The 24,472-nt window shown below is 55.2% G+C and overlaps 1 protein-coding gene across 3 annotated transcripts in view; it reads left to right on the plus strand.

The window, feature by feature from the left end:
- LOC115080148 (complement C3-like) overlaps positions 1–24,445 on the plus strand; it is a 30,953-nt gene extending 6,508 nt beyond the window's left edge. For all 3 annotated transcript variants that reach the window (XM_029584223.1, XM_029584226.1, XM_029584224.1), the window contains 37 exons: positions 1,158–1,246; positions 1,916–1,998; positions 2,227–2,314; positions 2,774–2,876; positions 3,298–3,415; positions 3,521–3,636; positions 3,987–4,145; positions 4,259–4,474; positions 4,755–4,958; positions 5,102–5,266; positions 5,503–5,632; positions 6,423–6,494; positions 6,798–6,989; positions 7,696–7,813; positions 8,928–9,016; positions 9,350–9,489; positions 9,832–10,044; positions 10,190–10,241; positions 10,708–10,794; positions 12,197–12,400; positions 12,560–12,617; positions 13,950–14,109; positions 14,841–14,936; positions 15,280–15,433; positions 15,773–15,942; positions 16,117–16,275; positions 16,914–16,973; positions 17,406–17,496; positions 17,956–18,013; positions 18,539–18,626; positions 19,736–19,822; positions 20,095–20,200; positions 21,860–21,949; positions 22,482–22,571; positions 23,517–23,600; positions 23,767–23,908; positions 24,165–24,445. In XM_029584223.1, coding sequence (XP_029440083.1) covers positions 1,158–1,246; positions 1,916–1,998; positions 2,227–2,314; positions 2,774–2,876; positions 3,298–3,415; positions 3,521–3,636; positions 3,987–4,145; positions 4,259–4,474; positions 4,755–4,958; positions 5,102–5,266; positions 5,503–5,632; positions 6,423–6,494; positions 6,798–6,989; positions 7,696–7,813; positions 8,928–9,016; positions 9,350–9,489; positions 9,832–10,044; positions 10,190–10,241; positions 10,708–10,794; positions 12,197–12,400; positions 12,560–12,617; positions 13,950–14,109; positions 14,841–14,936; positions 15,280–15,433; positions 15,773–15,942; positions 16,117–16,275; positions 16,914–16,973; positions 17,406–17,496; positions 17,956–18,013; positions 18,539–18,626; positions 19,736–19,822; positions 20,095–20,200; positions 21,860–21,949; positions 22,482–22,571; positions 23,517–23,600; positions 23,767–23,908; positions 24,165–24,306 — 4,473 coding nt within the window. In that variant the 3' untranslated portion in view covers positions 24,307–24,445. The remainder of the gene's footprint in view (positions 1–1,157; positions 1,247–1,915; positions 1,999–2,226; positions 2,315–2,773; positions 2,877–3,297; positions 3,416–3,520; positions 3,637–3,986; positions 4,146–4,258; positions 4,475–4,754; positions 4,959–5,101; positions 5,267–5,502; positions 5,633–6,422; positions 6,495–6,797; positions 6,990–7,695; positions 7,814–8,927; positions 9,017–9,349; positions 9,490–9,831; positions 10,045–10,189; positions 10,242–10,707; positions 10,795–12,196; positions 12,401–12,559; positions 12,618–13,949; positions 14,110–14,840; positions 14,937–15,279; positions 15,434–15,772; positions 15,943–16,116; positions 16,276–16,913; positions 16,974–17,405; positions 17,497–17,955; positions 18,014–18,538; positions 18,627–19,735; positions 19,823–20,094; positions 20,201–21,859; positions 21,950–22,481; positions 22,572–23,516; positions 23,601–23,766; positions 23,909–24,164) is intronic.
- The last annotated feature ends 27 nt before the right edge of the window (positions 24,446–24,472 follow it).

The following is a 24,472-nucleotide window of genomic DNA, read 5'->3' on the forward strand; positions in this document are numbered from 1 at the left end:
CAGAGATGCTTGTTTAACAAGCGGAGATCTAAAATAGGATGAACTCCTCCCATCTCCTTCAGAACTAGGAAATATTTTGAGTGATGGCGTGAGATTGGAGCAGGGCTATAATTCTGTCCCAAAGTTGCTCCGATTTCATCTGAGATGATGGGCTGGGTGTTGCAATAATGGGCTTTGGGGAGTTTTTGGAAGTTTAGATGATAGCCATGTCGAATTATTTGTCACACTCATCGATCTGATGTTATGGTCTCCCATGCATTGAAAACTTTCCTTAATTCTTCCTCCCGTGGGAGAATTTGCGGAGGATCGGGGGGTTGTATCTGGTGTCAAAAACATGGCTGAGAGTGCTGTGTGGTAGAGTTGTTTTGTCTCTTATTGCCTCTATTGATCGAGCAAGATCTTTGGCTTCCGTGAGACTAATTGCCACGTTGGACAAACGAGCTGTGGTTTTGAGGTTGTTTTCGATAATAGTTGTAGCTATTGAAGCGACCTCAGCATGAAGAAAAGGTGATAAGGGCGCTTGCATGAATGGAATTGACCTTTCCTATTCTGTTGATGATCTGTTGAGTTGGAGGATTGATACCGTAAGGCTAAATTTTGCTTTTCATAACGAAGTTTGAGATCTCGGTAAATCCTCGTTCTTGGTGACATACCGCTACGAGACTTACACTTGGCGCATTTTCCCGGGCAGCGAAAGCCTATCGTGTGCGCGTCTCTTGAAGACCCCTTGCATGAACATTTTTCGCGAGATTTAAAAGGTATTTGACCTTTTTTTTTTTTTTCAGAAGACACGTCGGCGAGGGGAGCATCACCCCTCCGTTCGCTAAGGCGGACGAAAAAAACAAAACAAAACAAAACAAAACCGAGGATGTCGTCCCTACTGGCGGTCGAGGGGGAACCCGTACGCATGCTCGGTAAAACCTTCAAGAACTTTCCGAGCCTTGTCCATCCTGAGCGTGCCCGAGCTCTGCGCCAGAGGCTGGCGTTCCCTACTCGCGTGGCTGTTAGTGTGCACTTGTCCACTTATAGGTCCACTTTGGCTACGTCCCGCCACGCTTACCCGCGCCACCTGCAGCAGCCCGCCATCAGCAATTCGGGGGGGGGGCGGAGAGAGAGGAGAGCGCGGAAGGAGCTTTCACCACATGGCTTTCTTTCAGAATCCGGACGGCGTGGTGGTGATGCATGACGTCAAGCACATCCCGAACGGGATCTTGTCGGAGAGCCTGCAGATCCCCCATCTCGCCAGGTAAGAAGGATGGGGTGTTGGGAGAGGGGTGGGGTCAGGGAGGAAATAATTAAATAATCAGAAGGTGTGTGAAAGGGCCAGCAGTGATGCGAGCTGAGGAAAACACCTCCGACCCCCTCCCCTCCCCGCCCCCGCACATGTCCGGTCGCTGTCCAGGGTGGCCACCTGGCATGGAACGGGCTGATCCGGTCCTGGTTTTACCCCATTGGCACGCAGGGACTCGTACTCCGCATTTTCCTAGTAAATGGGGGATAAAACCAGGATCGGATCAGCCCGTTCCATGCCAAGTGGTCCACCCTGTTGCTATCGCTCCCCTCTCCCCCCCCCCTACAAACCGGGGCCGGCCAGAGCTGGGGGATGCTGCAGAGGCTGAGCTGACAGCCTGCGGCGGAGGGAGGAGGGGATTCGTGGGAGGCTTTACCTGCGCGCACTCCGCTAACCTGAACAATAAAAGCAGACGCGTCGTTACATCCCGAGCTTCCCCATTCATTGGCGTCCTGCAGTATCCTTTAAAAAAAAAAAAATAAACGTTTAACTAATAAACGGCCTGAGCCGATAGTCCCCTCCCTCCAGGCCATCAATGGGACCGCAGGATGAGGCCCCCGAAAGCACAGCTTTGGTTTCCCGAGGGCTGATTGAGCACAGGTGCCTGCGTTTTTCTGTTCTCAGGTTTGGATTCTGGAGGATCGTGGCCCACTTCCAGGATGCCCCCCAGCAGAGCTACAGCGCGGACTTCGAAGTGAGAGAATACGGTGAGCCAGCGGCTCTGCCAGGGGCCACTCACTGATCCTCCTCTCCCAGTCCCCTGTCCCATGGCGCCCGGGGGGGAGTCGCGGCCCCTGCCTCTCTCAGGGTGAGAGCAGACTACAAGCCCCAGCATGCACTGGGGTGATAAAACCAGAACTGGATCGGGTGGAGGGGGAATGGAACGGCCGTTAAAGACTGCACTCCCCCCTCACTCCCCCCCCCTCTCCTTGCAGTGCTTCCCACCTTTGAAGTGGTGCTGAAACCCACCAAGAAGTTCTTTTACATCGATGACCCGGAGCTCACCGTCGAGATCAGCGCCAAGTGAGTCCGGCGGCAAAGAAAACAGCGCGGGCGGGCGCGGCCCCCCCCCCCCCCGGCAGATCGGATAAACCCGTAAACCTGCAAGAGAGAGAGAGAGAGGGGTGACGTGGAAAGGTCCTACCCCTGCTGACGCCGCCCTCGTCGGGCACCATAAATTGCCCCCAAATTATTCCCCCAGGCTGGGGTGAGGATGGGGGCTTTGCGATTTCCCCAAGGCACTGCATGCCCCACCCCCCCTCTCGTGTGCAATTCAGGTGGAAGGGGGGAGGTCCCAGAACCAGGACCGAGTTCGACCCCCGCGCCTGGAAGAGCCTGGAGCCGACCGGTCACCCCGGCTGTGGGTGGGGGGGTCGTAGGGCGACGGTCTGCGGAGATGGTCATTCGCCGTTTCCCCCCCCCCTCCTCACACCCCATTTTTCTCATCCTGTGTGTTTCCCTCTCCTGCCGCCCCCCTGCCAGGTACGTCTTCAACAAGCTGGTGGAAGGTTACGCCATCGGCATCTTCGGCATCCTGAAGGACCCCCAGAGGGTGACCCTGCAGGAGTCGCTGACCAGGAGCGAGGTGGGTGACGGCAGGCGCGCCCCTCCCCTCCCCCTCCCCCGGGCGCGGCGAGACAGCGACCGGATAACGCGAGGCCTTCGGGATGAACGGGCGAGAGACGGGGGCAGGGGTGGGGTGGGGGGAGAGAGGCCCCCTCTCTGAAGAGCTTACTGCTAGCTACCGGCCTTCGCCTTAGCAATAAGACCTTTCCCGAGCACCCCGCCCTCTTCCCGAGAGGCGTCCCTTGCGGCTCGCAGGCCGAGGGGTGGGCTTCACCACAATTCGCACAGCTCGTCCGTGAAGAGAGGAGCTTCCCTTCCCTGGCGGTGTCCGCCCTCCCCTCCCTCCCAGGGGCCCTGCCTTGCACCTTGCGGCTCTCGTTTAAAGCCGCGCGCCAGGTTTTCCCGTGAGATCGCTCAGCGCCTTTCGTGTGCATTTTAAGATCACCAGGGGCCGCGGGCGGCTGACGCTGGACGGCGGAGTGCTGAAGGCAGCCTTCTCGAACAGCAGCGACCTCCTGGGCGCCTCCATCTTCCTCAACGTCACCGTCTTCACGTCGGGTGAGTGCCCATCCCCGGGGTCCCGCATCCCGGACCCCGCGTTCCGCGAGCGCGCGCGCGCAGCAAAGCCGCAACTCCGCTGCCTTTCTCCATCCCCTTTTCCAGGGGGAGACATGGTCCAGGCGGAGAGGTCTGGCATTCGGATTGTCACCACACCGTACAGGATTTCATTCACCAGGACCCCTCGCTACTACAAGCCCAGCATGACTTTTCACTTCATGGTAACGTACCCTCTGGCGATCTTCAGGCCTCCCCCTCTGTCCCTGTGAAGTCTGTAGAGCCTGAAGTTACTCACACCCTCCCCCTATTGCAGGGGTGGTGGCGGCATGCAAAGATCATCTCCTTGGCGAAGCATAGGAAGTTAAACAATTTTTGCTGGTGGGAGCGGTGGGATCTGTAACCTAGTTCTCCATGGCTTCGCCCCTCTACGCTCTTAGCACGAGCCTGTTCTGTGGTGAGATAGGAGAGCTTAACCTTTCTCCTGTTCTGTGGTGAGATAGGAGAGCTTAACCTTTCTCCGTTTGACCGCCCCCCCCCCCCCCCCCCGAACCCCTTTGTCCGCCTGACGTAGGTTTTCATCACCAACCCCGACGAGTCCCCGGCGGAGAACGTCAGAATCGAGTGGGACACCGGAGCGGGCTCTGAAACGTCCGGCGGGCTCTCCAACCGGGAGGGGACGGTGCTCGTCTTCATCAACACCGGGGGGACGGCCTCGGAAATGACCATCAGGGTAAAGCTCAGCCGGCTCTGCAGAGCGGGAGGCAGGATTGGGGCGGAAGGAGGATGGGGGGCAGGGGGGGGTGAGTTATTATTACCGCCTTCCGACTGGGATTGTCGTTACAGGTCAGGACCAAGGACCCCGGCCTCCAGGGGAACCAGCAGGCCGAGGCCAGTCTCACCGTGAAGCCCTACCAGCCGCACACCAGCGGCTCCGGCAACTTCCTGCACATCGGGGTCGAGTCGATGGACGCCCAGCTGGGGAAAATCCTGAGGCTGAACCTCCACACCACTAACAAAGAGCAGGCCGTGAGGGAGAAGATCAAATACATCGCGGTCCTGGTAAGCCTGAAGCTGGGCTAGGCCGGTCTCCGTGGCGACCCATGCACCGGCGGCCATTTTCTACGCAAGGCCACCAGAGGCTTCCGTGCACAAAATTTGAGTGGCTGATGAGCTGAGCGGCCATAGGGTTTTTCAGCGGCGAGAACTACAAGCCCCAACGTGCACTGGGGGAGGGGGAGCTGTCTCCCGTGACCTGCAGGCGCTTGGTAAGTCCATGGGGCATGGCACGGGCTTGTGTGGGGCTGATGACTGTTTGTTCTCTCCCCCCACCCCGGGCCAGCTGCTCAGCAAGGGGAGAATCGCCCAGCAGAAGATCCAGCCCAGGGAGGCTCTCAGCCAGCTGACCTCCATGTCCTTTGAGGTGACGCCGGATCTGCTGCCGTCCTTCCGCATCCTGGCCTACTACGTCCTCTCGCTCACCACGCACACCGAGGTGGTAGCGGACTCCACCTGGATCCACGTGACCGACACCTGCATGGGAACGGTAAGTGTAGGAGTGTGGAGGGGGCCTACGGGCGAGAGTACCGGGATAGGGGGGTGAGGCGGAGGGAAAGGTGAAGGCGGGACTGACTGGGCCCAGAGCCGCCTGGTGCCTCCTGTGCGAAGCTTCCCGCTTCTGTTTCCCAGCTGAAGGTCAGAGCGGCGGACGAGTCGAACGAGGCAAAGATCTACAAGCCGCAGGAGAAATACAACCTGGTGGTCATCGGGGACCTGGGCGCCACGGTGGGCCTGGTGGCCGTGGACAGAGCCGTCTTCGCCCTGAACGAGAAAAGCAGGTTTTCCCAGAAGAAGGTAAGGGGGGTGCACAGCGAAAACTCCTGCCGTTAAGCCGCCGAGGGCGGCGCGCGGCGTTTCTGGTGGCCGTCACACCCTTGCCGTTCGAACCCTCTGTCGCTTGGGCTGTGGGCTACTCGGCCTGTATGCGTGGACCGGGAGTGGCGTGGCAGCCTCCCCCGGACTGGGAGTTTCCGTCGGGCCTCGTCGGTTTCCTGCCTCTCGAGCCTGCTCGCCTCTCCCTTCCCGTGCAGGTGTGGTCCTCCATCGCCAAGAGTGACATTGGCTGCAGCCCTGGCAGCGGCGCCAACAGCCTGGGGGTGTTCACAGACGCAGGCCTGGACGTGGTCTCCAGCGGAGGCTTCCAGACGCAGGCAAGGAGAGGTAAAGGTGGGAGAACGTTATGAGCGTCCGGAGGCAAGGGAGGGGATTAGAACCCTGAAACATAAGTGGGAAATTATGGTAAGCCTCAGCTCTAATCCCCGGCTCTGTCACTGACTCTCTGTGTGTGACCTCAGGGAGAGTCACTTTATCCCCCTGTGCCTCAGCTCTATTCCCCGGCTCTGTCACTGACTCTCTGTGAGTAACCTCAGGGTGAGTCACTTTATCCCCCTGTGCCTCAGCTGTAATCCCCGGCTCTGTCACTGACTCTCTGTGTGTGACCTCAGGGTGAGTCACTTTATCCCCCTGTGCCTCAGTTCTAATCCCCGGCTCTGTCATTGACTCTCTGTGTGTGACCTCAGGGGGAGTCACTTTATCCCCCTGTGCCTCAGCTCTAATCCCCGGCTCTGTCATTGACTCTCTGTGTGTGACCTCAGGGGGAGTCACTTTATCCCCCTGTGCCTCAGCTCTAATCCCCGGCTCTGTCACCGACTCTCTGTGTGTGACCTCAGGGTGAGTCACTTTATCCCCCTGTGCCTCAGCTCTAATCCCCGGCTCTGTCATTGACTCTCTGTGTGTGACCTCAGGGGGAGTCACTTTATCCCCCTGTGCCTCAGCTCTAATCCCCAGCTCTGTCACTGACTCTCTGTGTGTGACCTCAGGGTGAGTCACTTTATCCCCCTGTGTGATGTTGGGATGAGTCCCCGATTGGCCTCCATGGGTGACAGGTGAAGGATCTCATTATTTTTTTATTACCACCGTTCCCTGACCTCTGTCTTTTACCCTCTCCCAGATCTGGCTTGCCCCCAGCCGCCGAAGCGCAAACGGAGAAGCTTGAAGATCCTGCAACGGAAACTTCACAAAGGTAAGGAGAGAGCACTGCCTGCCTGTCTCGTCATTCAAACACCTCTGTCTCTCTCTAAATGCATTCAGTCAAGCTGCTCCAGTGGTCCCATTTTCTTTTGGTGTTTTGGGGTGCTGCTGTGCTGTTTCCGATCAGAATTCTCTGCAAGCAGCACCCTGTGACACCCAAAGTCTGAATACAGAACAGACAGACGAAGAGGGACCTCGGGGGAGGAGACGGAAGCAGCGTGAGGCACCCAAAGTCTGAATACAGCATGGACAACTGAAGAGAGACCTCCCTCATTTTTTTATTTTTTTTTTGCAGTGAACCAGTTTCCTCCGGAGCTGAGGAAATGCTGCGAGGCCGGGATCCGGGAGAGCCCCACGGGGCTGTCGTGCGATGAGCGAGGGTTCCACGTCCGCCTGGGGGAGGACTGCGTCCGCGTCTTCCTCAACTGCTGCCGAGAGGCGGAACACATGAGCCGGGAGGGGCGGGAGAACCTGGAGCACTCGAGAGGTGAGGGGGTGGGGGAGGGGGTGTAGAGAAGGGGGAGACGCCTATGCGCCACGAATTGCGCTTTCCGAAAAATCAGGGAAAAAGGAAACCCGTGGCAAAGGCCAATATCGGAAACCATTTCCCCTCCTTTCTACCCCCCCCCCCCCCGAAAATATAACCCAAAACGCTTCACGGATCGGAAATCCGTATGAAACCCCCCCCCCCCCAGATTTTCTCCCATCCTGTCGACGAATGGAGGTGTGCGCTGACTTCGATTTCATTCGTTTTCATGTACGAATCCAGCTCCTCCTCTGGTCTGCTTTCCAAAATGTGTTCCAATTAATAATTTTCTGTGGTTTCTGAAAAAAAAATGTCCTTGCCTGCCTTCCGATTATTGCTTCCATCGCGTTAAGTCAATTAAGTGAAGTTAATAATAGGGGAAGGTAACTGATACGGCTTCCTTCCGTGCCGTGTTATACGTTCCTTTCTTCCGATTCAGTCTGCGCCCTGGGAGGGGGGTTCTGCTGCTTTTAATCACGGCCATGAACAGGGTCCCTGGAACACCCCCCCCCCCCCCACGTCCCCCAAAACCTGAGAAAACTTGCAGGAAACAGGTATCAGCACCCCTCTGCTATTCTCAGCCCCGCAACGTTTCACAGCGTGGGTAGGGTAGGGATGCAGCTCTGGAGGTTGCATTTTGACTGTGAAGCTGTCCAATCTCTTCCAGTTGATGAGGAGGACTGTGAGGACTGTGATTCGAACGACGTGGTGGTCAGGAGTTACTTCCCAGAAAGCTGGCTCTGGAACACCTTCACTATAAGGGACAAACAGGATCAAAATCTGGGGTAGGCTCCCTCTGACTCAGCCCTGCTCTTCTCTGCCTTATTCCACGCTCTCCTCTCATTTCCTGTTTCTCACTTTTTAAAACCTAAAGAAATTAAAGGTGTACAGCACGAAGCTCTGATGAAGATCCTCTCTTCAGCTGTCTGTGCTGTATTCATGCTTTACGTGTATCAGTGTGACCCTGCATGGGGCTCTGATGAAGATCTGCTCTTCAGCTGTCTGTGCTGTATTCATGGTTTACGTGTATCAGTGTGACGCCTGCATGGGGCTCTGATGAAGATCTGCTCTTCAGCTGTCTGTGCTGTATTCATGCTTTACGTGTATCAGTGTGACGCCTGCATGGGGCTCTGATGAAGATCTGCTCTTCAGCTGTCTGTGCTGTATTCATGCTTTATGTGTATCATTGTGACCCTGCATGGGGCTCTGATGAAGATCTGCTCTTCAGCTGTCTGTGCTGTATTCATGTTTGTGTTAGCATGTGTGTGTGTGAGTTTGTGTGTGTGTTTGCGTGTGTGTGAGCGTGGCCGTGTGTGTGTGTGTGTGTGTGAGTTTGTGTGAGCGTGTGTGAGTGTGTGTGTGAGCATGGGTGTATATGTTTGTGTGAGCGTGTGTGTGTGTGTGAGTTTGTGTGTGAGTGTGTGTGTGTGTGTGTGAGTTTGCGTGTGTGTGTGTGAGTTTGTGTGAGTGTGTGTGAGTGTGTGTGTGTGAGCATGTGTGAGTATGTGTGTGAGTGTGTGTTTGTGTGAGTGTGTGTGTGAGCGTGTGTGTGAGCGTGTGAGCGTATGTGTGTGAGTTTGTGTGAGTGTGTGTGTGAGCGTGTGCGTGTGTGCGTGCGTGTGAGCGTGTGTGTGAGCGCGCGTGTGTGTGTGAGCGTGCGTGTGAGCGTGTGTGTGAGCGTGCATGTGAGCGTGTGTGACCGTGTGTGAGCGTGAGTGTTTGTGTGAGTTTGTGTGTGTGTGTGTGTGTGACTGTGGGCGAGTCCCTTTCACCTGTGCTGCAGGTAAGGAGGACTTCCCTGCTCGCCGTCTGTGCTGGTGATGCTTGGTGCTGACTTGGACAATCCCTAACCATGGGGGTGGTCTTGTGTTTCTCTGGCTCCTCCCCCGTCCCCTGTAGAATTGGGAAGCTGACCCTGGAGAGCAAGCCGCTGCCAGATTCCATCACCACCTGGGAAGTGCTGGCTGTCAGCCTCAGGACCGGCACAGGTAAGGCCTCGGCTTCAGTCCTGGGGGAGAGGCGGGGTCCGCTCTCCCGCTCCGCTATTAACCCTCGCTTTGCCCCTGATCCCTGGTTACTGGCCGGGCTTTCACGCTCTCTCCCCCCCCCCCCCCCCGAACGTCCTGTATCTCTGGGGGCACTGAGCATCGTTTCGGGGGGGAGGTGCCCTGTGGATCCTCCCACTCCACTTAGGGGCCCCGGAGGCGTTTCCCAGCTGGCACCGGTGGGGGGGCTCAGCATTTTGAGTCCCTGGGGCACGCGTGTGCGTCTGTCTTTCCGTCTGTAAGTCTGTCTCCCTGCCCTCCCCCCCCCCCCCGCAGGGCTCTGCGTCTCCGAGCCTTACAAGCTGGTTGTCCAGAAGGAGTTTTTCGTGGACCTCCGTCTGCCTTACTCCGTGGTCAGGAACGAACAGGTGCAGATCCGGGCCGTGCTGTACAACTACGGAGGCGAGGAAATCCAGGTAACCGCACCAGGGGGCGCAGTCCCTGCCCCGCCCAGCTTACAGGCCCACTCGAGGCAAAAAAAGGGGTTTTGGAACGGGAGGGGGGGGGAGATGGGCGTGTGCGGCCCCCCCTCTTGTACGGTTGCTGTTCGGATGACGGCAACCGAGCGATTCCCGTGCCCCCTTGGAGGTGACAGCGGCAGGGCAGAGGGGTCTGTACCGGGGGGGGGGGAGCGAGGCTTTAACCTCGCCCCCCCCCACCCCCATCCTGACCTTCAGAAGCTGCTCCCTCCGCGCAGTACGGACAAAGGGAATCCTAACCCTGTCTCTTTTTCTGCTGGGGGGGGGTTGTTAATCCAGGTCCTGGTCTTTTTCCCTCACAACGAGAAACTGTGCGCAGCGGCCGCCAGGGGCAAGCGTCACCGCGTGAAGGCCAGGGTGCCGGCGGCCTCCTCCGTCACGGTCCCCTACGTGCTGGTGCCCCTGGAGGCGGGCACGGTCGTGGTGGAGGTGCAGGCCTTCGTGGCCAACCAGTTCGTGAGCGACGGCGTCCGGAAGCCGCTCCTGGTGGTGGTGAGTGAAGGGGAGCGTAGGGGGGGGGGGAGACGCCTTCCCGCCACCCGTCCCTCGCCCGCCCCGTGCCCTCGCTTATCCCCTCCCTCACCCCCCCCCCCCCCCCGCCGCGCATCGTGACGCGTCTTCTGCTCTGCCGTTACAGCCGGAAGGCCAGATCCAGAGGGTTTCCAGGAGCTACGTGCTGCAGCCCAAAGGTTCGTCAAAAAAAAAAATAATAATCCGCCCGCTGCCGGCAAGCTTCGGGCCAACGGAACCGGCTGAGCCAGCGTTTTGGGTCGCGGTGGGCCAGACGTAAGGCCGGTCCGCCAGCATGCCGACCCTCTCCTGCAGCCCGCAGTACAACCCAGGGGGTACAGATGGTTTCATTCGCGGGGGGGGGGAAGGGGGGGTTGGTCTCCTTTTTGTGTTCTTCGCCTAAATGCTTTCAGGGGTCGGTGCTCGGGGTGCCCACCCAAGGTCTTCGGTGGTGGACGGGGTCGCTCTCTGTTTTATTTGGACTCCCTTGATGCCTCTTTCGGTAGCCGGGGAGGGAGGGGCTTTCTCAAATCCTTAAGTTGCCTCCCAGGCAGGACCTTTGCTGCAGCTCCGGGCCCGGTCTGTGCAGAATTACTGCTGAATCTCTGGGAGGTGTTGCCGGATAACACTCACTGACCATTTCAGATGGACCCCAGACGATCAAGATTAAAGCCTGGCGTACGGAGGATCTCATTCCAGACACGGAGCCCACAAACTATTTCAGCTTTCAAGGTATAGGGTGAAACAGCCCCCTCCAGCAAAGTGTGGAGCGGTTCTTCCTAAAAACTGTACCTATCCTGTGGTGGGGCAGTGTGTGTGTGAGAGAGAGAGAGAGAAAGAGTGTGTGTGTGTGTGTGTGTGTGTGTGTGTGTGCTTGTACTTGTCCTGCAGGTAGGTAGGTGAGTAAATGAAGCTTGCATTGCTTGTGCTGTACCCATCCTGTAGTGGGGCAGTGTGTGTGTGTGTATGTGTGTGAGAGAGAATGTGTGTGTATGTGTGAAAGAGAGAGAGAGTGTGTGTGTGAAATAGAGAGAGAGTGTGTGTGTGTGTGTGTGTGTGTGAGAAATAGAGTGTGTGTGTGAGAGAGAGAGTGTGTGTGTGAGCGAGAGAGAATGTGTGTGTGTGAGTATGTGTTTGTGAGAGAGAGAGAGTATGTGTGTGTGAGAGAGAGAGAATGTGTGTGTGTGAAAGAGAAAGAGTGTGTGTGAGAGAGTATGTGTGTGCATGTGTGTGTGAAAGAGACAGAGAGAATGTGTGTGTGTGTGTACTTGTACTTGTCCTGCAGGTAGGTAGGTAGATAGGTAGATGAGTGAGTGAAGCTTGCATTGCTTGTGCTGTATCCGTCCTGTAGTGGGGCAGTGTGCGTGTGTGAGAGAGAGAATGTGTGTGTGTGTGTGTGTGTGTGAAAGAGAGAGAGTGTGCATGTGAGAGAGAGAGAATGTGTGTGTGTGTGTGTGTGTGTGTGTGAGAGAGAGAATGTGTTTGTGTGTTAGAGAGAGAGCATGTGTGTGTGTGTGTGTGTGTGAGAGAGAGATAATTGTGTGTGTGTGTGAGAGAGAGAGAGTGTGTGTATGTGAAATTGTGTGTGTGTAAGAGAGAGAGCATGTGTGTGTGAGAGAGAGAATGTGTGTGTGTGTATGTGTGTGTGTATGAGTGTGAGATAGAGCATGTGTGTGTGTGTGAGAGAGAATGTGTGTGTGTGTATGAGAGAGAGAGAGAGAGAGAGTATGTGAGTGTGTGTGAGAGAAAGAATGTGTATGTGTGTGTGAGAGAGAGAGTATGTGAGTGTGTGTGAGAGAAAGAATGTGTGTGTGTGTGTATGTGTGTGTGTATGAGTGTGAGATAGAGCATGTGTGTGTATGTGAGAGAGAATGTGTGTGTGTGTATGAGAGAGAGAGAGTATGTGAGTGTGTGTGAGAGAAAGAATGTGTATGTGTGTGTGAGAGAGAGAGTATGTGAGTGTGTGTGAGAGAAAGAATGTGTGTGTGTGTGTGTGTGTGCGCGCGCTGCTACTGCCTGTGCTTGTACTTGTCCTGCAGGTCTTACAGTGCTTCTGCCTGGGCTGTACCCGTCCTGTGGTGAGGCTGAGTTTGACATTCTTTGGGGTGGGGGGGGTGGTGTTTGTATTCGACAGGGGACATCATGGGGGAGACTCTGCTGGGGACTCTGAGCGGCTCGTCCCTGGAGAATATGATTTACCTGCCCTCCGGCTGCGCGGAGCAGAACATGTACCACACCACCCCCAACGTGATCGTGACGCACTATCTGGACGAGACCCGGCAGTGGCACCTCGTGGGCGTCGAGCGGCGCAGTGACGCCATCCGGTACATCAACGATGGTGAGAGCCGGCGGGAGGCGTCCCCGCCGGGGGCTGGGGGGGGGGGGGCAGGTTGATGTCCAGCGTGAGGGGGGGGAGGGGAGGGGGAAGGAGCGACTCAGGGGCGTTCTTTAAGGTTTTACGTTTGTAAATAATATTCTGCTTTTCCGTCTGGGACAGGAATCGCCAGGCAGCTGACGTACCGCCGGCCGGACGGCTCCTTCCAAGGCAGCACCTGGTACGCTCTGGGACTTGTTCCTTCTCTCCCGGTGCTGATGTCTTGAACTATTCCTTGCAGTGCGGAGAAAAGTTCATTTTTGGGCGCAGGACCCTCTGGGGGTTCCAGTGTCTCCCCGAAACCTACTTGGCCTCCGGAAGATGAATATTATAGGTTGGCTGACGGAGGACAGGAGAAAATACTCGGTCACAGCCCCAACTAAAGATTTTTGGGACATGGAGGAGTTGCCACTGACCACAGACGCTCCGCGGACGTCCCGTGGTCACCGGCTTCCACCCAGCCACCCGTAGGCGCTCGTGCCCCCGATGTGCTCCCGCTCCCGTCTGGTGGAAATCCGGCCTGGGTCACCACTGTCACTGGCACCGCCACGAGCCGCCCCGGCTCGGACCGTCTGCCAGCCTGATCTCGACAGCTGAGAGCGGCCCGCTGGCCAGTCTGGTGGCCCAGCCGGGCGAGGAGGCAGACGTGCGTTGGGCCTGCAGCCGACTTAAGCACCCGTGCCCGTGTTCCCTGTTTATTTATTTATATACCGTCGTTCCGCATTAGCAAGCATGGCGGTTTACTATGAAACTTTATCTGTAAAAAACAAAGACCGCTTGCATTCCCAAACGCGATAAAATAGTTCATTCGCATTCGAAGCAATGTGCGTGCAACGGGGCGAGTCCGCTGCAGTCGTCTGCACAACCCAGTGTTTTCTGTTCAGCTTACCCAGCACAAGCTAACCTGAATCACCGGTGTCGTGGGGTCTTCTTTTTTTTTAAATTGCTTAGGTATCTTTTTTTGCCTACGCAGATCCGCTGGTATTATTGTACGCCAAAGCTCTGCACCGGCAGTTGACATGGCTCTGTCTCTGACTTCACTTAAATGTGCACAGTGCAATGTTGGCACCGTATCTTTCTTGAGAACGATAAAGGGGGATGGAACGGCTCCCCTGTGAGGAAAGCCCGAAGAGGTTAGGGCTGTTCAGCTTGGAGAAGAGACGGCTGAGGGGGGGATATGATAGAGGTCTTTTAAGATCACGAGAGGTCTAGAACGGGATGAGAAATGGCACATTGTCCGCGTATACGCAGTAACTAATTCACATCCCTACCAATGAGCGGCCTTTGGGGAACACATGTGTATGTTGAATGCCTTAGTGGACGCCGCCGAACCCTGCGGTACTCCCGTCTCAACAGTGCTCGTCTCAGAGAGGCATCCACCTAATCTCGCTTGACGAGATCAGCTTCATGAGAGAGATTTGGACCATTTCGATATACTTGGGGGGGGGGGGGACCCCGTAGGTTGATGTTAAACTTCTTCCGACCCTCCCTTCTCTCCTCCTCGGCGGAGCAGGTTGACTGCCTACGCGGTGAAGATATTTTCCATGGCCAACTCCCTGACCTTCGTCGACATCAACGTGCTGTGCGGTTCCGTGCGGTGGCTGCTGCTGCACAAGCAGAAGGAAGACGGCTCCTTCCGGGAGGACGGGGTGGTGTACATGAAAACCCTGCAGGTAGCCGGGATCTCTCTCTCTCTCTCTCTCTGCTCGCGGCCGGGGAGGCACAAGCCGGAACCCGGGAACTGACAGGGCGCCAGGTTCCCCCCAAAGCAAAGCCCTCTTTAACAAACCCATAACCGATGCAGTTCACCCCCCCAGAGCCAGCCCCCGCGGCTGTCACCGAGACAAGAAAACCATCCGGCTCGCCCCTTTCTCCTTTGCGCCTGGAAGGATAAACTCTCCCCTCTTACGAGGGCCTGTCCCGGAGGTTTACTTTCCCTCTCTGTACCAGGGAGACCTCACTCCTCCATTACCTACGCCCTCCGCTCTGTGGAAGGGCCAGAGGTCACCAAGGGCTTCCCTTATGAGAGCCAGCTGGGGTGGGAGAGGTGTAAAGGGGAGGAGCTAGACATGATAAGCAGGGGGGGAGGGGGGGGGGCGCACAGAGGCAGGAAAAGCTCCCTCATCAGAACTGGATAGAGGAGAGTGTGGGCTGAGACCGTGTGTGATGAGTCCTCCAGGGGCGGGGGGGGGGGGGGGAGTGCTAAAGAAAAGATCTCTCTGGGGTGGTTCCCTGATGACAGATGGACGGGAAGGAGAGACTCCCTGACGATGCCCGCCTGCTTCTCCCAAAAAACAGAGATGGTAGGAGGGAGATTATCCATGGAGGGTGAGGGGGGCGGGACAGCTTTCCATATTTTGGTGACACCTTTTTTTTCCCCTCTCCATTCCTCCCCCCCCCCCAGGGAGGGTACCCAGGATCGGAGGAGGATGCCTCCCTCACCGCCTTCGTGCTCATTGCCCTGAAAGAAGCGGAGCCCATCTGTGGAAACCAAATGCAGGTAACGGGAAGTTTCTTCCCTCTCCATCCCCCCCCCCCCCCCCCCCCCCCCAGCATTCTCCAATCCCCATCCTTCCATCCCCACTTACCCCCACCCCCGGGGCAAGAATTAGCACATAGCAAGGGCAGCTGGTACCTCCCCCCGCCCCAACCCACGTTTCCCTGCCGAGGTGAAGTGGTGAGGGTGGAGGGTTAAGGGGGTGGGACAGGGGTCACCTTCCCCAAAGTGGCCGATCAGGTCCTAGGGGTTTTCCCCCTATGTCTGTTCCTCTTTTCAGGAAAAAAAAAAAATCTGCCTTTGTTTCGTTCTCTCTCTAATCTGCACCTGCCCCCACCCCCCTCAGATCTTGGCGGACGGAACGGAGAGAGCGGAGGCGTATCTACAGAAGCGCCTGCCCCACCTGTACAAGACCTACAGCGCGGCGATATCCTCCTACGCCCTGGCGCTGGCGAGCAATCCCACCGCCAACAGCGTGATCGACAAGTTCAGGTTCCAGGGTGAGTTCAAACCAGGCACGGGGGCGGGATGGGGGCGAGGGAGAGCGCGCGGCGGCAGCAGATCTCAAAGCTTACGACGGGCTATGCTCCCGAAGGAAAAAAAAAAGAACAAAACAAACAAACAAAGCAAAAAAATACAGGTCAGGGGGGGGGAGAGGGGGCGCAGGGCAGCCACACCCAACATTACGCAGAGGGAATCCTTATTTATTCAATTTTTGTCTGAAATTGCTGCAAGGCGAGAGGGGTTTCTTTCCTGAAACAGGTGCGAATTCTCTCCCCTCCTCGGATATCATCTTTTTGAAACATCTCCCCCCCCCCTCCCCCGCCTTTCTTTTTCAGGTAGACCCAGCTGGGTCGTGAACCGGGAGCCATTCTCGGAGTACACCATGGAGGCCACCGCTTACGCCCTGCTGCAGAAACTGGCGCTCCGTAAGCTCGAGGAGACGCACGGGGTAGCCGACTGGCTGGTGGAAAGGCGGCAGTACAGGGGGGGCTACGGGAACACGCAGGTGAGTTGGGCTATGTCCCGGGCAAACGCTTGCATGCAGCCACCTCTGGGACGCAAGGCCCGGCAGCACGTTTTATGGCAGCCCAGGACCCAGGCAATGCTTTCTATTCCGAGCGCGTGAAGAGAAGATCGGCTGACTGATATGATCCTTTTGCATGTGCTCATTGGCTTGCAGAACACGGTTATCGTCATGCAAGCCCTGGCCAAGTACATGACCTCCCTGCCCTCGGCGAACGAGATCGACCTGAGCATCAACATGACGATAGATGGGAGAAGCCAAGCCACCTTCATGCACATTACGAAAAGTAACGCCTACCTGGAGAGGACGGACCAGGTTGGTGGAGGTGGGGGGGGGGAATGTGACCTCCCGGCGCTGCGACGCTGGATCTCGCGATCTTGTACGCACAGCCAGAAAAAGAGGGCCCGATGCTCGGTGTCCTATTGCCAGAGTGCTCCACGTCACCGTCCCTGAGGACGTCGCCCCGTTCTGCGGTTCTCCCTTCATTTTAATGAACATTTTCACCACCTTGCTAAGAGGAGCTGTAGGACGTTTGGGGAGTGAGAAGGGAAGTGGGTTTGCCGGGAGGTCCCATGACATCGGTCAGCTGTGTGGCGATGTAATCAGCTGCTGCCTTCCCCCCCCCCCCCCCGGGCATGATGATGTCATTATCCGCCCTGCCCCAACACTGCTATTGGCCGGCCGCAGCTGTGATGTCACTGCCATCCATCTGAGCCACTATTTGCCGGCAAACAGGTCCCTACATATGCAGATGAGGCCCACCCCCCCCCCCCCCCTTTGCAATCCAACACCCTCTATCTCCCGCCACTGTCCGTGATGCCCGGTATCGTCAAACCTGGGTCTCAGCCAGACGGCATCTGACGCAGAGAGCACAGGAAACAGCGCCCGCGCCGGGACGCTCAGAGAGGTTGACGTTTGCTTATGTGTATTGCATTCTTTCCAAAAATTGTTAGGTCCCTGCCGGTAAAAACGTCAAAATAACAGCCACAGGGACGGGACCGGGCACCTTGACGGTGAGTACTTTGAGAAATGAGTCCTGGAAAAGTGCACAGTTCTGTGCTCGGGGGGGGGGGCCCACGCCACGCCACGCCACGCCACGCCACGCCTGTTCACGACTCCTAAATGCCTGTGAGCGCTCCTACTGCTTCTCGTCCCTATGCCGTTGCCAGACATATTCGCAGCGCCCTACCAGTCCCTGCCCAATCGAGGCGCACACGGGGGGGTGTTTCAGTAAAGCGGGCTTAGAAACCGAACAGGCGTGCTCGCCTGCTGTGAGAGGCCTCTCCCGAAGGGCGATTCGTCAATTAGCAGACAATTAACCGCCCCCTCACCCCCAATCTCTTGTGGATGCGCCAAACTCCCCAGTTAACTCTCGCGCGTGCCATCGTCCGGTTTCTCCCCGCCCCACTTTCTCGTGCTCCTCTCTTCTCCGCTCCCTCCTGTAGGTGATGACCGTTTACCACGCCCGACTTTCCAAGCAAGCCAGCCAGTGCAATTCCTTTGAGCTGCGTGCCACCGTGGAAGAAGTGCCAGCCAGTGAGTCGCCTCTGCGGCCTCCAACCTGCGGCGCCCCGGGAGGGGAGGGGGTGGGAGATGCCCCTCCGCCTGCCTGATGCCTCTGGTAGCCATCGGGTTGCCCCAGTGTGGGGGGGGGGGGCCGCTCCATGCCCACCCCGCCTTCCAGGTCGCTCCGCCAGTCCTCGACTTGCGTTCGGAGAGAAAGCGAATCGAGAAGCCGGCGTTTGCCGGCCGCTGTCGTCCGACGGCCCTAAAACGTTCAAGGTTTGGGACTGAACACGTCCTGCACTTCCTCTTCCAGTTCCTCCTTGCAGCATCCGTGCCCACGGAATAGAACGGTTTTGGGGGCAGTAGGCCGAGCACAGAGATGTGGACAGCGCACCATCTGCCTGTGCAATGACTTAAACCCTTTGCTCCCAGCATTCGCTTCCAGAGATTTGTCTGTGAAATCTCAATAATATTTTTTTTTCTTTACAGGCATAGGCAGGAGGAAAGAAGGAATATATGAAAGTTTTATCCTAAATATCCGAGCCAGGTAAATTATTTTTTTTTTTAAATACCCTATGGTTTAGGTTTTTTAAGGGTTAAACATGACTTAACAAACCTCAAGATGCCTTGTGAAACATCTAGAAAGTTCCATAAAGTCTCCTGAGTTTTCGTATCAACCCAATCCCTCCCCAGGAGCATAACCCAAGTGGCGTCTCTGGAAGATTTTACTCCTACATTTTTTTTTTCTTTCCAACGCTTGAAGCATTTCTCTCCTCCTCCTTTTCCTCTGCTCTCCTCCTCCTCACCCCTTGCTCCTTCCTGCCCTGGAGACGGACGCATTTCCAGAAGCGCCACGGGCAGCACGGCACGACAAGGGATGCAACCGAAAGGTGTTTGGGGAGGGGGAGGCAGCGTGTCGTTTGTGACATCGATGGCCACAGCGAGCCAATCGGACGATGGCTGGGGACATCATGAGCGACAAGATGGCTGCCCCCAGGAGTGCAAGAGGGCGTGGAGTTAAGGAATTTGGGGCTTTATGGCATGATAGCCCCTGATCATTTCTCTACCCTAGGTACACAGAGAGCCTGGATGCCACCATGACAATCATCGAAATCAACATGCTGACCGGATTTGTCCCAGACAAGGAAGACTTGAAGAAAGTAAGTCTCTTCTCGAGGAGTTCACTCCTGCTCATTGGTGACGCATCCCAGTAGATGAATGGTGTAGGTGTTGAAGGTACCGGGAACCTCTATCAGTTGCTTTTAATGGTCCAGCAGGAGAATTATCCATGAATTTTCAATTCTTCACAGGGCAGAGGGTGGGATCCAAATGCAGCCTTGTTCATCACCATCCTTTTGGTTAATTCTCATGTTGATCCATTAAAATTGCATCACACAACCTGCAAACAGCTCTCTTTGTTTTTCAGGTATATGGGTAGAGGTAGCTGTCGATTTTTATTTCTTTTTCTCTCACTCGTGAACAGTGACGAGAAAACCTTATCATGGGTTTTCTATTTGCTAGGCAGATGGTATGAATGTTGACCTTGACCATGCTCTAGTAGTGTTGAGTGGTCTCACTGGATGCCTTTCTTACGGACCTCGACCCTAAGCCACTGTAAGAGCCCAGGAAGTCAACACACCGCCTGGGGTTAGGCCACGTTCCGTAGAGCGTGCTTGGTAACGTTTTGGTGAAGTTTGGTGTGATCATGTTGATGGAGCCCAAGGTTGAACTCTTGCGATTGGCCTGAAAAAGTGGCAACTGCCTTTGCTTTATCCTGCCAGGGGGGGAAAGGTCACAATTATTGCCAAGAGCCCCTCCTGGAAGTCCAGGGGTGGGGTAGGAGTGGATATTTGGGTCACAAAAAAGACGCATCTCAATAGAGGAAGGTTCACTTTATTTCTGTAGTTCCTTTTTCTTAAATATTGGGTTGGATTTGGCCAGTGGAGCTTTGCTTTGCACGGTAAGATTGATTGACTCTTCTTGTGGCTCGTCCTCTAAACCTGCAGAGACAGAAGATCATAAGAATGGGGGGGGGGGGAGACACCCGAACCAGACAGCCCGCAGAAGTTTCTGGAGCTAAAACTGTGATAGAAGAAGAGAGAAGAGGAGTAAGACCCGCAACAGTGCGGTTGGCAGGTAGAAAGAGGCAAGACTTGGCAGGGGGGCTGGAGGCATGACCAGTCCTTATCTGGCGACGTCTTCTGTCTTCCTGCGACTAACATCCGGTGGACCCTTCCTAATTTCCCATTCTACGTCTCTTCTCGCCCAGCTCACCAACGATGTCGAAAATTACATCTCCCAGTTTGAAACCAGGACCACCGCCAACAACGGCTCTGTAGTCATTTACCTAGACAAGGTAAGGGGGGGGGGGCACCTATTGAGGGGGCTTCTGGGACACTGCAGAATGATTCTGGTGAGAAAAATCTTCTGAAATTCATTAAAACCGCATCCTTGCAGGATATCCCCTCTGCTCAGGAGTGACTTTTTTTTTTTTTCGGCCGGGGCATTTCTCTAGTGCCGTATTCACCCAATGCTGCGAGCGACTGTTTCACCTTCGCTGCCCCCTGCCCCGTGGTGGGTGCTGACCTTTTGACTTTACCCCCCTCCCCTCCAACCCCCCCCCAATAGGTCTCCACCAAACAGGACACCGTCATCGGGTTTAAAATCCACCAATACTTCAAAGTCGGGCTCCTTCAGCCAGCAGCGATCACCATCTACGAATATTATGACCAAGGTAGGTGGGAATTCTGTTTTCCTCACCCCCCCCCCCCCTCACCCCTCCGTACACCTAAGGAGTCGATATCCAAAAGATCCACCTGGCTAAAGTCGGGTTTTAAATACAAAATAATGGCTAGTGTGTGCTCGGTTGTACTAGCCCTGGTTATAAATACAAAATAATGGCCAGCGTGTGCTCGGTTGTACTGGCCCCGGTTATAAATACAAAATAATGGCCAGCGTGTGCTCGGTTGTACTGGCCCCGGTTATAAATACAAAATAATGGCTAGCGTGTGCTCGGTTGTACTGGCCCCGGTTATAAATACAAAATAATGGCTAGCGTGTGCTCAGTTGTACTGGCCCCGGTTATAAATACAAAATAATGGTTAGCGTGTGCTCGGTTGTACTGGCCCCGGTTATAAATACAAAATAATGGCTAGCGTGTGCTCGGTTGTACTGGCCCCGGTTATAAATACAAAATAATGGCTAGCCTGTGCTCGGTTGTACTGGCCCCGGTTATAAATACAAAATAATGGCTAGCGTGTGCTCGGTTGTACTGGCCCTGGTTATAAATACAAAATAATGGCTAGCGTGTGCTCGGTTGTACTGGCCCTGGTTATAAATACAAAATAATGGCTAGCGTGTGCTCAGTTGTACTGGCCCTGGTTATAAATACAAAATAATGGCCAGCGTGTGCTCGGTTGTACTGGCCCCAGTTATAAATACAAAATAATGGCTAGCGTGTGCTCGGTTGTACTGGCCCCGGTTATAAATACAAAATAATGGCTAGCGTGTGCTCGGTTGTACTGGCCCCGGTTATAAATACAAAATAATGGTTAGCGTGTGCTCGGTTGTACTGGCCCCGGTTATAAATACAAAATAATGGCCAGCGTGTGCTCGGTTGTACTTGCCCCGGTTATAAATACAAAATAATGGCTAGCATGTGCTCGGTTGTACTGGCCCCGGTTATAAATACAAAATAATGGCTAGCGTGTGCTCGGTTGTACTGGCCCCGGTTATAACAAAATAATGGCTAGCGTGTGCTCAGTTGTACTGGCCCTGGTTATAAATACAAAATAATGGCTAGCGTGTGCTCGGTTGTACTGGCCCTGGTTATAAATACAAAATAATGGCCAGCGTGTGCTCGGTTGTACTGGCCCTGGTTATAAAAACAAAATAATGGCTAGTGTGTGCTCAGTTGTACTAGCCCTGGATAGTTGTCACTTGTGTTTCCCCAAGTGGCATATCCATTTCTTAAAGTGGGGCTTCAGCCAGCTGAATTCACCTGGGCAAACATTCAGCCCCTCTTAGCCGGCCAACATTGCTGCGGGTGAAATCGGGCTTGGAGGAAAGTGAGCTGCGTACGGATGTCGAGACCTTTTTTCCGTGGCCCAATGAGAAGCTGCTGTGTCACGAGCTTTCTAAGCAGCATCCCAGGGGTCATTCTTCACGTCCCCATACCCTGCCCCGTATTGGAATTAAATAACCCCCTATACCTCACCCCCCCCCCCCCCTCCAAAAGAAAAAAAAAAGATTCCTAAGTGCCGTTTTTGAAGAAGCAAAAATGCTGGAAGGGAAGAGCTCGCCTGTAGATATTGCTCGTTATACGCACTCGGCGATTAACAGACCGTTTCTGGTTGGTTTGCGTTTTCATGGGGACCCTTCTTGGTTTCTTCAGGCAAGCGCTGCACCCGGTTTTATCATCTGCCAGACGAGAGCGGGGAGCTGAGGAAGCTGTGTCAGGGCGAGGTCTGCGTGTGCGCCGAAGGTAACCTCCCGCCGCGCGACCCGCAAAATCACCTCTTTCATTCCTTATGACCACAGATCCAATGGCAAAGGAAGACGACCAGGACCACACCTCCACCCCCTGCTTCCAGTACATCTCAGGTCCTATCTGATCTCCGGGCTTCATCACCCGTCTCCTCCTCCTCCTCCATGCTCATCCCAGACCCTCCTGAACTCCCCCCCCCCCCCCCCCCACGCACTTCCATCCGCAACCCTCCCAGCCTCTCATTTCACGATCATCCCAGGTTCCTTTATGGATGGTGGGGAGAGAAAGAGGAAAGAGGAGTTTGCAGTGTCAGATGACTTTACCATCACCCGCAGGGCAATAAAATGGGGTGAAGAAGGTACAGTTCAACTCGGAAAATTTGGGAGGGGAGGGCAGCAAAAGGAATGCTGCTAAGTGAGTCGCATTGACTCCTGGCGATTAAAAATAACGGAGTCCCTTGCTTATCGGCGCCTCTTGCTCCGATTGCTGGGGTATTTGAAGCATTCCCCTTTTCTATTGCCCTCCCTAGAAAAGTGCCCGTCTCAGAAGGGCGATGACGAGGACAGCCCTACCATGATCGATTTGACGACTGAGGCCTGTAAATCGGGCGTGGATTTTGGTAAGTCTCTCTCTCTCTCTCTCTCTTCCTCTCCACCCCTTTCTGTTCTTCCCCCAACAGAAGGCTGGGCGTGACATCACACATGCACACCACCGCCTCCGCGCCCCCCCCCCCCCAGAAGGCTCCATGGGATTGCAGTGTTCACCACTTAAAAGTGAGGTGTGACAACGATACGGAGCAAATATCGAGGATCCATTTTCAACATGGCCGCCAACAGGCCTCTTGCTTTCTCCAGCTCATAGCCAAGTCTCTCCTCCTGCATTATGTAATATGAGTTCCTATTGGCTGAACAGTGCGAAAGGACAAGGACGGGGGGGGGGGGGGGTGGTTGGAGAAGGGATTTGAGAATACCAGAGGAAGGAGCGTGGTTGCCTTTCAACTGATGGGCAACTCATGGTTGGCCTTGGTTCAGCCTGAGGTCAAAGCGGCTTCCTAACTGGACATGATGTTTGAAGAGGTCTTCCTGAACCAGTTAACCCCTGCCGAGTCAGGATTATCCCTTTTACCGTTTGTTTTGTTTTGGTTCTGAATCCCGTCTCCCCCATGTCATGCCGACATCACTGACCGCTCTGCTGTCACCGCTGGCACAAAATGGCCTCTCCCAGCTAGGAGCAAGGATGGGCTCAACCAGTCCCGGTTTGCTGGGTTGTGTCCCTGGGCCTTGATTTTCTGACTTTGGGGCTGGGGGGGGGAGGGAGAATAAAATCACAACTACGAGTCCATGCATGAGGTGGGGGTAAAACCAGGGACGAGGCTCACCTGGTTGACTTGGCGACCCTACACCGGCATGCAGCCCCCCCCCCCCCCACCCACCTCGCTACATCATGGCCGGCCAGCTCCCAATCCCCAGCCCCCACCTCACCCCACCGCTCGAAGGAGAACCGCCCTGGGGGAAGGAAGGAACCCAGGATCCCTCCTGCTAAATTAGTGCCTTTGTCTCCTCAGTTTACAAGGTGAAGCTGGTGAGCTCCGAGCAGATGGACAGCTACTTCTACCATGACATGACCGTTCTCGACGTTATCAAGGAAGGTAAGCAAACCGGCGCGCCCTTCCCATTGGCGCCTTCTCCACCCTGCATTTTTTGCTTTAGAACCTCCTTCTCCCCCCTACACCCGCCCACCCAAAACACAAAAAAAAGACTCGAGTAAGCACTGCCACTGTGGAAAGTGAAACTCCCCCCCCCCCCTCTCCGTAGGCACGGACGTGAGGGTGACAGAGACGCCAACCAGCCGACGGTTCATCAACCACATGGCGTGCGAGGAGAAGCTGAAGCTGGAAGCCGGCAAAGATTACTTAATTATGGGCATGACCACGGACCTCTGGGACACCAAATCCGGGTGAGTGAGCGAAAGCTCCGGAAGGGCAAACTTTTTTCGTGAAATGTGCTGTTTCGGGGAAGGAGGGCGGGAGAGATTTCTTTAAAAACATATGCATATATATATTTCGGATTGACCTATTTTTATGAATTCTCCAGAGATAACGAGAGATTTAAAAGAGAGAATTTTTTTTGTAGGCGTATGTGTTTGGTTTTTTTAAGCCTCAGGACATTTTGTCTTGCTGTTTGCTACGCATTCTCTTCCCTTCGCCCCCCAGAATGACCTATGTTCTGAGCAGTGGCACCTACGTCCGCTGGTGGCCCGGGGAGGAGCTGCTGAAGGAGGAGGAATACTTGGATTTCGGCGAGGTTCTGCGCTCGTTCACCGACCACGTCAAAACGTCCGGCTGCGAGACGTAAGCCCGTGGTCTCCTACCCCGCCTTCCTCGATGGCGACGCGCGGCTGCCGCCACCGGGCTGCTGGTCTCTCTGAACCGCGCAGATCTTCTTTGATTTAAAAAAAAATAAATTGTAAAAATAAAATAAATAATAAAATTAATCACGGTTTATAAATGTTTGATATTCT

Source organism: Rhinatrema bivittatum, chromosome 19, assembly GCF_901001135.1.
Source record: "Rhinatrema bivittatum chromosome 19, aRhiBiv1.1, whole genome shotgun sequence".
NCBI lineage: Eukaryota > Metazoa > Chordata > Amphibia > Gymnophiona > Rhinatrematidae > Rhinatrema > Rhinatrema bivittatum.